Raw genomic sequence first — 14,173 nt, 5'->3', positions numbered from 1 at the left:
TATTCATGTCATGTTCACTTATTTCTCTCTGTTTTTCCCCACCACAGTAGATGAAGAGGGAGGTGAAAATGCTGCTGTCAGACCACGTTCGGTACCAGGGGCTGACAGCTGACAGCTTGCTGGGTGTTGGTTCTTGGTCTCTTAAATTTAGTGTCTCTGTGGCTAGAGAGAAACTAATGTTTGTGGTTGTTGGTTCACACTTAATCTTCCAGTGTTAAACTGTATGAAAATGTCTTTTGCAGGAGGGGAAATCGACTGTGTTGATAAGGATGGTAACACCCCTCTGCACGTGGCTGCAAGATATGGACACGAGCTTTTGATTAACACCCTCATAACCAGCGGAGCTGATACTGCCAAGTAGGTGGCTGAAGTGGAGCTGTTTCTAGTGATCAAGTGTTATGTTCAAAGCCTGGAAACACTGTTAGTCCGTGTTCTAAAGTGTGAAGGGTCAAATGCATAAGTGCAATTGGACTATAATTCAGTGATGACATGGGACTTGGGAAGTGTGGAAGGGAAGGAAGCCCTGCTGAATTCCTTTTGTGCCCAGTTATGTGCCTACAAGTATTACAAGGGCTGCTGCTTTTTGCTGAAGCTGTGATGTGGAACAGGGGTATATAATGTACACCAAGCACATATGTATATGATGTGTGTCTTGATCGCAGTTACCCCAGAAAGTCTGTAGCAGTGAATTTGTATAGGAAATGTAATGGGAAAGAATTCAGCTGCCTTCCAAGGGAATTGTGAGCATATTCCTTAGTATGTAAATTAGTCTTATGCATAGTGACCTGTCATACATGTTGGTTATTCTTTTGTCTTGTGTCTTTCAGTGTGGTGTAGGATAACCAATAGAAATGCAGTATTGCAAATAAGATGTCACTAAGTGTTTCTGGTCTCAGTGTAACTAGTGCTTGTCTTGATGTTGCATGGTTTCTGATAATCAGGTGGCTGAAATAATAGGACTGGTTTTATCTGATTTGTGGGTTAGGGAGTCTCTTTTGAATAGAAGGACAAGAAAGTTTTTGTGTTGTTTTTGCTCCTTCTTGCACATGTGTCAAGACTGCACCCACAATATGATAAGTATTGTTGACTCAAACATTGGCAGATACTTGATTTTTAAGAGCACTTGAATATTGGCTAGTTATGATTAGGTTCTTATGGTCTGGCAAGAGAAAATAACAAACTTGAAGGAAAACAAATGAGTATAAGAGCAGAGTAATGCAATGCCGAGAAGGGTATCTGTACCAGGCATTTAACAGCATCATCTGATTTCATGAACTTGAATTAATGAGTTCAAATTTTCAGCAATAAGCTTCACATGTCTCCAAAATAAGAGCATTCTAACTGGAACCTACCATAGAAAGCAGTGACTTCTCTTGATTTACGTGTTAGGAAAACGTGCCTTCAGATGCAGATGAGCCAGTTTTAATTTTGAAGAGGCTTGCAGCTCTCAGTATTTTGCTTGAGGATGTTTAAGAAAGTGGCACATTTGCCCATATTCCTTTATCAATTATGACTGTCACAATGCAAACTTGGAAGGTGGAACAGATCTTCAGTTGGCATTGATAATGTAATTCCACAGGCTTCAGCAAACTTATCTGGATTTTATTAACATAGTCAGCATGAAAATCTTGGTGTCTAAATAGATACATGATATTCCTAGCTTTTTCTCCAGTACAGTAAATCTCAGTCTGTCTCTTATCTTGAGGTTTGAAGGGAAAATGAGATTCAGTGGGATGGCCTGCTCTTGGCATCAGGGTTATCCAGTTAGAAATTTCTATTTCACACTTGAGTGACTGGAATGTTGATGAAATAAAATACTTTTTGCACCAGCAGAAATGAGGAGTTTGCTCAGAGATATCGAGCAGATCCCAATGATGCTACAGTGCTAAACAAGGGGCATTGAAACATTGTGGATGGGCTTTCATATGTGCTGCATGTAAATAATTCTGGGTGAGCTCCCTGAACCAGCCTTAGCAACAACTGCAGGCAGCTCTGTCACTCTTAGAGACAAGTGTATTCAAAGGGGAAAGGGTGTAAGGGGTGGGAGGAACCAGTGTGAACAGACTGTTGAAGGGTGACGCTGCTTAGTAGCTGCTTAGGTAATGTATTTTGATGGAAACCAGCCAAAACATGTGCTGAGTGGAAATCTTGACCTAAAAGAGGAAAAACAATTGCTTTGGATAACTAGTGGAGGAGAGGATAGAGCGAAATGGGTGTAGGAAGAAGCACGGCAATACAGAATATCCAGTGTTAGCTTCAGTAAATCAATCCAAAACTACAAATGCAACCTACATATACAGATGCAGCAGCTTGTGGAGCTTGTGCTGTTTCCTTCAAAGAACAGGCTGTCAGTTTGTCTCTTAATGTGAATGCTGACACCAGCAAAATATAATTTGTACAGCACCACAAGGCGCTCCTTAGTGGAGTAGCAAGGAGGACAAATCTAATGTGAAGACAGGAAGGGTGGGGCTGTTAAAAAACAAAGCAAAATTAGTTAAATAATTTAAATGCATAAAACGTTGCATAGAGCAAGATATCTCTATAAACATCACATTAATTTTTCCTAAAGCTTCGTAATTATGATTTAGGGTGAATGTTCCAGAAAGAAAAGTTCCTTCATCGTTGGGTCCATACCTGAAATCCCCTTCCACGAGGGGACCGTACTCTCCCATCCACCAATTCTCTTGCAGAAATGAAAGGCAGATATGAATCCATCTGCTGTTGTTCAAGAGTTGGTCATTTTTCAAAAATACATCTTCTGAAGCTGGCAGTAGATTATAATCTTGGCAAGATCGTTGGTTTCAGAGCTTCTCTGTTTATGTGCACTTGGAGGACTGTCTGTAGGATCTTTCTAGAATAACAAGATGCTTTCCACTAAACAATGTCGAATGACAAAAGCCAAGCACAAAGGTCTTCTCAGACAGTAAACAGTGGCATGCTCAGGAACTGAACATGGATGGTTTGCTGGTATTAATAAGAGCTGCTGAGTGCTCAGCTAGCTAAAAAGCTACATGGCTGGCTGTGAAAGGTTCAGCCTAATGTAGGTGCTTACTGTTTTTTCTTACCCAGCATGTCTGCTCTGAGAAGGTTTTAGTGTAACTGAAAAGAGGGTCGTGGGCTAAAGGGGGGGAAAGTGAAAGGTTGTGTGAGGAGAGTAGCTGGAGCAAATAGGAGACTTAGATGTTTTGTTCTTAGGATGTGGGAAGACAACTGTGTCATGGCAACCTAAAGTAAAGCATGCAGAACAGTTGTCAGCTACTCCAACCCTAGGGGAAAGAGAGAGGGAAGAAGGGGGAGCCTTTGAAAAAACACAGGAGTGGGTCTAAAGGGTGTTAACTGCAGGAAGAATGGAATTCAGAAATAATATTGAGAAGCTTTTGGCATTGACTTTCACCTCAGAATGGCAGTTGCAGTGTATGTAGCTGATGCAAAGATTCCTGCATCCCACTGTGGGAAACTGACTCTGAGCAATATCTGCTCTCTCACTCCCTCCCTTACGTTGGCTTTCATCTTGAAGTTTTAGAAACCTTCCTGATACATTCTGTTCAAAGCATAATGCCAAGATTTTGCTGAATCAGAATATTTTTAACTCCCAAGAAGGCTGGTAAGGACATACAGGTAAAATTTAACACGGCAGGAAAAGTCTTCCTTGAGAAGGATCAAAACCGTGGCCTTTCTGGGAGGAGCTTTGGTTACGCTGTGTCTGTTTGTGCCCTGCGTTTCCACGTGACTCCCTGTAATGAGGCTGTTGTGCCTTTCAGGTGTGGGATCCACAACATGTTCCCTTTACACTTAGCAGCGCTGAACGCTCACTCAGACTGCTGCAGGAAGTTGTTGTCATCGGGTAAGTAAATCCCACGGTGCCCGCGGAGCTCGAGTAGTGTGTGTCTCTGCTGCTTATGGCCCCTTCGTACTCGTTGTTGTGAATTGTTCACATGAAAGACTTCCTGTGCTGCTGTGTTCGGCTCTGTGGTGTGAGGAGGCAGGAGCGTGCGAGGCCTTCCTAACGGCATCCTGGTACTTCCGCACGTCCTGGATCGTTCGTGCCCAAAGCCCTTTTCTCCTGACAGGGTCAGAGCATTTATATTAATTCACCGAGAAGATGGAGGAAGTTTAGGACTCTTTTCCAAACTAGGAAAGTGATACGCTGTTTGGGTTTTTGAGTTTTCCCTCCCCCAGAGGGTGATTCAGAAAATTATCTCCCTGGGGCCTGTGCTGGCGTGGGTATTTAATTCCCACCAGCAGTGATATATTTTAGAGACAGCTAAAGTGGGTTTCTGAATCCAGCCGAAGTAAAGGAGTTAGGCTGGCCAAAGCTGAGCAAGCACAAGAGAAGTGAGTGACAGCGTAGTGTCGAGACATCAGTCTCAGGAGAGCTCCAGCAGAAGATGCAAGAGTTTGCTGACGCAACTATTTCAAAAGGGGCTGTAATCAGGTGCCAAATCCCAAATTCTTTTTTCCAAGGCAAGAGTTGCCATGAGTTAAAATAAAACAAGGCAGATCACATGCTTTTTCTAGAAAATGGCTTCATTATTTAACATTTAAAATCTTGTACTTCTTTTCCCTCAACTTGAGTCCTGTAGGATATACAATGCGTGAAAAATGGCAATTGCATGCCCCATTACATTAAACCTTAGTATGCTCTGGCTTTGGCCACTAGATCAGGAAGGAAGAGAAAAAGCTCTGGGTGACCAGAGTTAATACTGCCAGGCTTATTATCTTTGGCCTTGTGCATCCTGATGAACACACCTGTGTCCTCCTGGAAGCCTTTTTCCAACCTGAAAACTACATGCAGTATAAACAACCCCATCTCATCTGTGGTTCTTCCTCCTTTCTTCATGTTTTCTGTCTTAAATGTCCTACTGTCACAGTCCTCTTGATAAGTACCTGCTTCATAAATGCCTGTCACGTGGTTCTAAGTAGAGATGTGGCACCGAGCTGGATGCAGAGATAGATGCTCGTCAACTTTGCAGCTCTTTTTATAGAGCTGCCAAACTGGAGCAGCCGCTCGCCGTTCCTGTGACAACCTCTTTCTGACTGTAGTTGCTTGCATTCTGTTTTTTTCCAACTAACTGATTTTTCTGTCTCTGCAATGTTTCTTGTGGTTTAACTAGGACAAAAGTATAGCATAGTGTCCTTGTTTAGTAATGAGCACGTGCTGTCTGCAGGCTTTGAAATAGACACCCCCGATAGTTTTGGAAGAACGTGCCTCCACGCTGCCGCTGCAGGAGGGTGAGTAGCTCTGACTGTAGCTGCTGTTGTTTTGTGGCTTCGTTGCAGATTTGGTGCCAGCCAGTTTGACTGTGTCATCCACAGAGGAATTTATTGTGGTGCAAGGGAAGAAAAGTGGTCCGATGTCAGATTTTGGTCACTGAAAGCTGTTTTTAGCCACTGCCCTCATGTAGGGGTTGCTTGCAAAGGAAAGGAAGTGGTCGGATTTCCTCTACCCTGGCCAGCCAGGGTGTGGTTTGAAGTGTGGATGTCTGATGTTGGGTGAACCCCTTCCTTTCCATGCCCCTGTGAAAGCTGTTCCAGCTTTAGCTGAAGGTGCTGCATACATACCTAGGTCTGTCCATCGGCCACAGTGGTTGTGGAGAGCCAGCAGTCAGCAGGAAATTGCCAGTTCCTAGCACAAAGCAAGTGAGGAGATGGAGCTGTGGCTCCTGGGTGCTGCTAGCAGGGCAGTTAATCCTGGCTTTCATCTTTGGGTAGTGTCTTTATCCCAAAATGGAACTATGCAACAGTGCCCATCAGATTGCAACCCTGGAGTCCAAATGCAGCTCATCTCCCTATTGCCCATTTTTCAGGTGCAAGTTTAAAAGTTTCTAAAGGAAAAAAAATTCCCAAAACAACAACAACAAAAGCCCCAAACAAAGCAAATGCACGCACACAGCCCTCCCCAACCTGCAAATTAGAAAGTGAGAGGTTCTTTCAGGGTGATGCATTCCTGAAGTGCTGGGAGGCCAGAAACGCAAACAAATGAAAACTGAATTGTGTCAATTTAAGTTCTAAATGCACCATCCAGTTAGTTTCAGTATTTCCAAATAATTGTCAGTGGAGTGCTGTGAAGCTAACCTAGCAAAAGGACAAACCATTTGGCAAGCACTGAATTTTGACTCTTCTGTTGAGGGCTTTATGGCTCAGAAAACAGCTGAAATGGAGCCTTGGCTAGAACCCAGCTTGGATTCTCTGTGGTTATATAGCAAGCAGAGATGGTCATCCACAGCAAATGTTTGGCAGTCTTTCTGAAAGTTGTTTTTCCTTCTCGGTGGACCAAAACATATATAACAAAGTTTTCATTATTATAAAGAACTAGGAAAATTGATCTGCATAGTGGTTTTATTATTCTTATCATATTATTCTTCTTGATATTTGTCTCCTATTAATAGAGGAGGTGTGATTGGTGCTGGGATAGATAGTGTAGTACAAATGCTCCCTCTTCGATAAGGCTGTACCCTAAAAGGATAATAAACACAACCTGGAAGCCCTAAATAGAAGAAGCGGCTTCATAAGAAGCAAAAGAGGCTCATGCAAATAAACTATGTTTTTCCACTGTTTTACTCCAGTGGTGATCAATGGCAAGCATTTTTATTTTTAGTAGCTCATGGTGAGTGTTCTGTAGCTGTTCCATGCAGCAGCAGTTTAGAGTAGGGATGAACATACGCCGACATACTGCATCCAGCCTTTTTTTTTTTCCCTGGTGCTGGAGCCTTACAAAAGGCATTAATTTCTGCCCTGACATATGCCTGTTATTCCTGTGGCATTAATGGGCATTGCATGGGAACTAGGAAAAGCACAAACTTCAAAGATCTGCTCCTCCGATTGTGAGCACAAATGATTTATTGACCCTGTGAATGACAAGGAGTCTTGGAAATCTCTGCACTTCTTCATGTCATTTTGTGCCTTGGAGCCATACCTTTATTTTCTTAAATTACAAAAAATGGGAGAATTCATCTGGTTTATTTCCTATTAAAAACCACCTGGCTTTAAACAAGAGGAAGCAGCAGCTGTGATGTGAATTCTTCCAACAGATACAAAGCAATGGAGCCCAATTCATCCACTTACATAAATACAGCATTGATATGACAATCACTTTAAATAGCTATGCCACTTAGTCAACAAAGCACTTAGAGATGTGCCTAATTCTATCAATAGTCAACAAATCATATGAGAATAAACCTAAAAGTAACTCCTGTGATTAAATCTCACTAAGTAAACAGGATTAGAGCAAAGAGCTTACTGTTAAATGCTTTGCTGAACGGGGGTGGATTTCATTAAATATCACCTCTTCATTATTAGACTGGCATTTTATAAGCTAGCAGCAACTTTCTTTTAAAGTTCTCTTATAAAATACCAGTTCAGCGTGGGAAGCACTGGAGTGCAGCTCCCATTGGAAATCTCCAAACACGCTGAATTCCAGTCACATTTCGTGAGTTCTCCTTGGAATACTTTGTTGTTGTTGTTGTCGTTTTTGTTTTCTTCTGCAGAAGTTTCCGTTTTTCTAGGGAAAAAAAAAGGAAATGGCTTTTTAAAGCTTCATGTTCTGTTTGATTGGGTTTCACGTTGTAGTTGGCTGTACCTTGGCTTTTTGCACTGCAGATAATATAGAAATAGAGTAACTTTCGGGGGGCAGGGGACAACACAGATGTAAACTTCAGTTTTGTTCATGTCTTGTTTTCTTTACCTCTCTTTCCAGTAATGTTGAATGTATAAAACTCTTGCAAAGCAGTGGAGCAGATTTTAATAAGAAGGACAAATGTGGGAGGTAGGTAAATTATGAAGTGCATTTAATAAAGGGAAAAAACCCCACAAATCTAGCAGGCAAGGGAGAAAGACCACCTGAGTCTGGAAATTGTATGTTCTATGAGAAATGACCATAAAATAAAGTAGGAGTTTGGCCCTCCCTGCACAGTCCTTGCTGCCAGCCAGACAGGTGCAGACTTCATAGACTTCAGTACACAAAAGCCATCCCACCCTCTTGAGTTCTGTTTTTAAAATATCACAGTTTTGGGTTTTTTTCCCTTTCTTCTCCTGTTGCCTGAATTCTTGTGCTTGTGTGCCTGAGACAACACCTGGGTTATGATGGGAGGATTGTTGCTATTTGATGTGCTTCCTAGGGTTTTTTTTCCCATATGAAGTGTTGCTATGAGTGTTGCTATGCCAGCGAAATCTGATGCTGCGAGAGACACTGAGCTTTGCCTCCCAACTGGAAGAAAGTAGCATGTATGCAGAGCACCAGCAGAGGCTGTCACTGGGAATGGGTTGTTTGCGAGACACAGGTTGAGGATCTGTATCCTATTAGGCTTTGTAGGAGCACCAAAACTTCCTACTAACACGATATTTTGTTAAATTGCCATAACTTTGCATCTCAAAGGACATAGGGTGCTGGTACTGACTGGTACTGGAAATCTGTAGAAATGCAGCGATTACGAATTTACCGTTATCCTCGGTGGTGCATATTGGAATAGGAGGTAACAAACTGTCCCTTATGTTGCAGGACACCTTTGCATTATGCAGCTGCAAATTGCCATTTCCACTGTATTGAGACACTGGTGACAACAGGAGCCAATATTAATGAAACAGATGACTGGGGACGCACCCCTTTGCACTATGCTGCTGCTTCTGACATGGACCGAAAGTAAGAAAGCCACTTGTATTCCTTGTTTAGAGTGTTTTGCTAAGTCTGTATCCTTCTGTTCTCTTCACAACGTTATGTCATGTGAGCCAAAAAAAAAAATGATCCTGCTACCAAAGCAATTTCTCTCAGATGTATGCATAGCTCCTCTCTGAGTTGCTCTGACTAGAAGCCAGATCCCCAGATGATGTGGCATTTCAGCTCTACAGTTTACCTTTGATGTTACGCACAGTTGTGCAGCCACGCTGTCCTACTGAACTATTTTCACTGAGTTTTGTCTTCTGTTCTCCTCTCTGTGGTTTCCTCACAAGAGTAAGCTCAGAGAATTTTCTACATATGGTTTGCAAGTCCCTCAGAAAGGATGGAGTGAGAGATAGCAGGAGAGGAGGTGTTCCCAGATGGACTGCTGTGACAGACAAACATCTGGCCATTCTGACAGACTTTCTAGAAAAGATGGGATAGATCTATCTGTCAGTCTCTCTCCACTGTCAGAGCTGATAAAAATGCTCCCCCTGTCCAAACAGGGTGCTTTTTAGAGACTTTAAGAAGAGAGAGGCCTGGGGATTATCCTTTGGCAGAATGCAGTGCTGTTCTTGTGAGAAAGGGGCAAAACAGCTGCAACTTAGAAATCCTGTGGTTAGTGTCTGCAGTTTCTAATTCCCAGATAGTTGCATGTTTTGGCAATCTCTTCCTTCTAACATATCATATGAAACAGGCTCAATTATCCTGTTAGCTCTCTCTTGAAACTGTTCGCAACAGCATTTATTTTAGGTCATTCCATATTTCTCTCTCTCCTTCCTTTAGACACTAAGGAACTATTTTTTATATTGTTTCTTGAATAGTGAAATCTGGTAAAAACACACCTGGCTCCTCCCCAACAGAGCAGCACCTCGAAGCCACTGCGGGAAAACTTTGACTTAGTTTATGGTAGAGGTTCAGATGCTATACTGGAGCCTCTTCATCATTTGCTGTGATAATAGTGGTACAAAAAGTGTCTTTCTTAGCACCCTCAAACCTGGACAGTGCAGGCAAGAAGGCAGCAGGGTCTTCAAAGGTCTGTGTTTGGCGTTACAAGTGGAGTAGGCTTGTAGGAAGGCTTTCACCAGTGACTGTTTCTAATTCTGTTTTGCCTGGGAGAGATGTTGCTTGGAGTGTTGAGAATTTCAATTTAGTGTGTTTTTCAGCTTGTGGCTTATCATAGGTGAGGCTCCTGCATGTAAATGTGCTCTTGGTAAACTTTGGGATGTAGCTACTTCCGTCATTAAAAAAACAACAAACACCACACCAAAAAAGCTCACTTTAGTCACATCCTGAACATTGGAAGGAATACGTGGCCTTTATTTGCCCTCATAGTCCAAACCTAACTTGATTCTTCTGATGTGGTGGTGATGTCTTATTACGTTTTCCAGTTTGAGATGTTCTGGAAGAAGCCTTGTTACATAGAAAAAATGCTGTTTTGCAATTCGTGATTTTGTAGGTTGGCCTATTATTTCTTCTGCTGAATGGCAAAAAAACCCCAAGGTCAGGCAAATCAGAGTCTGAAAAATATTCATAATTAGTTACCTTTGGATGCGGGCAGTTAATGAGCAGGGGGAAGCCTTGGTGCAGTGACGTTTCCCTGTGTTTTCAGCTATTGTCGTTAACTGTTGTTGCTTATTGTCTGCAGAAAGTACCCTTCCCTGCAGTGGGAATCACAACGGCATTTTCATTAAGTAGATGGCTGCAGTTTCTTAGGATGCACCGCTTCTCCCCATCATCACCTAATCTTATTTTTGGATCCCACTGATTTGTAGTTAACTGAAAGTTGATGCAGGTCAGACTTTCCACCTGTTACACGAGATCTTTGAATTCCTGGTCTGTACACAGGTGTCTCCTGCTGCCTTTTGGAGCTTTGAACAGCTGTCTTGATTCAGCATAGCACAAGTACTGTCTGTGAGCATACAGTGCTAATATCCAGGGAAGTTATTTTGTTAATAAGTAATTTTTTTTCTCAGTGGGTAGACATCAGACCAACCCTGAGTTGGTAGAAGAACCCATTATTGCTAGCACCCACATGGAAGAAAGTCAAGTCTTGATATTATAAATGGGAAACGGCTTATTAAAGCATCTACTGTTCTGCATTGTTCCGAATCCGGTCTGAAATTTGCCTGTTCTATTGGGATTGAAGTTAGCAAACCACCCTTCTACAAACCTTCCAGGCTACTAATCTGTGATGGTTCATAGCACTTTGGAAAGGTATTCTGTGTTAGCATTCGTGGTTAAGAAAGACCATAGTCCTAAGCTCATGAATGTAAGATCATAGGTCATGGTCTTTTCTGTCTGCCATCCGTGCAGCTGGGAAGCAGAGATTCCAGAAGTGATTCAGGTGTACAGGAGTGTGAAGACATGAGGAACTCTCTGAAGAATTTGACCAGGAGATCCACATGGTGTTGCCAAGATATTTTGCAGAAAGTAAGAAGACTCAGCAACACAGCTAATGCATATTCAGGATAGACTGGTTTAGTATTGGTGATTAAAGTTTCCCAGTGCTCTGAATCTTAAAGGCTAGAGAAGGACTGGAAGCTTATGGAGGAAGAAGCAAGCTGTGGTAATACTGAGTTCTCTCTGTAAAGGAAACAAAAGGCACAACTTTGCTGTGGGAGAAAGGGAAGGATTCTGGAGAGTGACAGTCAAATTGTTTCTGATAGAAACCGGAATTTTCCTCTTCCCCATGCCTGCCCCCAGCGTTGCCTTGCAGGACAATAAACTGCCATGCAGTTGTCTCCCTTGCTTGCAAAACTCACTAGCTGCAGACCCACGCAGTACACTCACTTAACTCGTATACTTCTTATTGTCAGTCCGAGGAGGTAAAGTCCTTGATGAGGAGATGGGGGATGGGTGTCAGACTGTCAAAATCACTGGTATGATATTTTTGAAAATAAGTTGCGTTTTTCTGTCCTCTGTGCTAAGAAGAAAGAATATTTTAGGCAACTCCCATGAAAATGCTGAAGAACTTGAAAGAACCAGTGAGATGAAGGAAAAAGAAGCTGCATTGTAAGTTTGGTGTCAGTAAAGACTTCATTTCTGGAGAATGGCGCTGCTTTGGGCTGCAGTTTTACGCTCTGCTTTTGCTCATTCACACAATGCTTGGCTAAATGCTGAACACAGTGCTCGGGGTTAATGAGGGCTAATCTAAAGAAACAGCTCTATGCTCTTCTCTCTGCACATGTGCCCTGATATTTCTGTTTCTATCCTTCTTGCTGTTTGTTATTTTAAAATGTACTGCTTCAGTAATTTAGTAATTCTGTGGTATCGTGCACTGTCTTATTTTAATGCTTTGCACTGAGCATGTAAAAGAAGTAGCCAAAGGCTTCCTGAGTGCATTTATTTGGATTGACATTTTCATCTAGTTGCTTAATGACTGTTTTGTTTTAAAAATCGTGTTTCATATGACAGCCTTACATTCACTGCAAATTACAAGCTATGGAAGAAAATGCTAATAACAAAATGATGATTTCTTGATGGTATAAGAAAAAGTGGCAGGAGCATAAGGAATCATTTGAAAAACACATAATTTAAAAAAATCTAACAAAAAAGAAAATATTTATGGATGTATGTGCCAGGAAATTAACTCAGTTAAGTATTTATTTTTCAGCTTGCCACAGTGCTTGTTCAGAGCCTAGTGGTTTGATGTGTAAGTTTTACATGAGTAGCAGCAGTTCTAGGCTGTTATATCATAGTACAGACTTGTGTAGTTTTCTTTCAGGATTTGTAAGAGAAAATAATTTGGTAATTAGAGTAGCTGCAAAAGTTAGGTTGTGGTTGTTCTTTTTGAAGATGATCCTCAAAGATGAGCAGGGATTTTCTGTTTATAAAAATGGTGAATGTGGGGAGTTGTTGGTGAAAAGAAAAGGCATTTCAGGTGCTGGTAGGAACCCAGAATGAACTGCCAGCTTTCAGTGCCAATGCTAGCGGCAGTGCAAGGTGAGTCTGTTACATGTGCTGAGCTCACACTTACAGCAGTGAATTGTCCACAGGTGTCTAGAGTTCCTTCTGCAGAACGATGCCAATCCATCCATCCAAGACAAAGAGGGGTACAACACTGTGCATTACGCTGCTGCATATGGGCACCGGCAGTGTTTGGAACTGGTGAGTGCTCAGACACTTTGCAGGTCTCTTAACTGCTGATACATCTGTAGTGTGTGTGTGTGCACACTAATATTATGGATTCCCCTGACTGTCACTATTTGAGTTCTTTGGACATTCACAAGTCTGTGAAAACCTGCAGTACGGTGCAGTAAACTCAAATAAATGCAACCAAATGTATCTTAAAAACATGTTAATCTTGATTATCCCATCATTGTTCAACATGCTGGTGCTTAAATGTTGTCTTTGAGTGGAGTTTATATGTGCTCGAATTATTTTTAACTGTGATCAAAACATTTCCAGTGTGTATGTATGTGCCAGTAGTAAGGGGCAGTTCCCAGTGCACGGCGATGTACGTGCCTTCTGCAGCTGACACATTATCTGATGTGCAAATGGAGAGAGTAAATACCTTTTACTCTCTTCATGCAGTATGTCAACTGCATACCTGCAGTGCTTTTTGGCCTCTGATGAACTAATAGCAGCAGATTAACTTTGTATGCGGTGTAACTGGCTTGGGTTTTTTGTTGTAGCTGTTTTTGCAATATCCTGGACCTGAATGTTTAGAAACTGCATCTTGTAAAAGGCTAAAAATTTATAGCCAAAAATTTGATGTGGGAGAGGTATGGTATGGATTTGTAAAAGTTTGTGACTTGTAAAAATTGTCACGAAGATGGATGTTAACTGACCTGCTTGATATACAGGGTGATCCAAAATTATTGTGTCACATATCAGTAAACTTTAATGGCTTAAAAAAACCCCACCTCTTAATTAGAGAATCGTATACATATCCACACTTTAGTAAGAACACAGTGTGCTTTGTTAGTGTGAGGTTCCTTTTTTCTTTGTTGAAGAGTCAAAGTCTTTAATTATTAAAAAGGTGATCTGCACAGCACATGCTGCTTTCACATCACATTTACCAGCGCTGTCAGTCACTGTCACTGCAGAAATACTGCAGCAGGCCCATGTCAGGGTCATAACAGCTTGGAAACCTTGACCTGTAATTATACCAGGGCAACCCTGGGTCAGAATTTCAGGTGGCATGTCAAGCCTTTTCAGCTCCCACCTGCAAGCATGTATATTTAGGACACTTAAAATATCCTTTGCTTTTGGCAGCGAGTTTGGCCTTTCCTTGTTTAGAGCCTTCTAGAGCTGATCTATTGTGACTCTGCCTGTGGGGGTGAAGGGGTCCTCTGCTGAGCCTGCTGCCCAGTTGGCAGCAAAAGCAAACATTCTTCATATTTGCAGGGCATATATATATATAGAATAGCCTCTGTGCTGTGTACAAGCCTACGCTTGTATGGCCACAGCAATGTGTATTGCAACTTTATCTGAGTTTTAACACCAGGTTTTTGCATGACCTGCATGAGCAGGCACATACATAAAAGTGTCTCTGCTGGGGAATTCTCTTTCAGC

The 14,173-nt window shown here is 42.0% G+C and overlaps 1 protein-coding gene across 1 annotated transcript in view; it reads left to right on the top strand.

The window, feature by feature from the left end:
- ANKRD44 (ankyrin repeat domain 44) overlaps positions 1–14,173 on the top strand; it is a gene marked incomplete at both ends in the record, with an annotated part of 75,167 nt that overhangs the window by 32,890 nt on the left and 28,104 nt on the right. Inside the window, 7 exons of the mRNA XM_084264938.1 lie at positions 243–357; positions 3,762–3,844; positions 5,169–5,232; positions 7,697–7,765; positions 8,498–8,638; positions 11,585–11,668; positions 12,652–12,763. Coding sequence (XP_084121064.1) covers positions 243–357; positions 3,762–3,844; positions 5,169–5,232; positions 7,697–7,765; positions 8,498–8,638; positions 11,585–11,668; positions 12,652–12,763 — 668 coding nt within the window. The remainder of the gene's footprint in view (positions 1–242; positions 358–3,761; positions 3,845–5,168; positions 5,233–7,696; positions 7,766–8,497; positions 8,639–11,584; positions 11,669–12,651; positions 12,764–14,173) is intronic.

This window comes from Gallinula chloropus, assembly GCF_964237585.1.
Source record: "Gallinula chloropus genome assembly, chromosome: 5".
Lineage (NCBI taxonomy): Eukaryota > Metazoa > Chordata > Aves > Gruiformes > Rallidae > Gallinula > Gallinula chloropus.
This window is presented reverse-complemented; position numbering and strand designations above follow the sequence as displayed.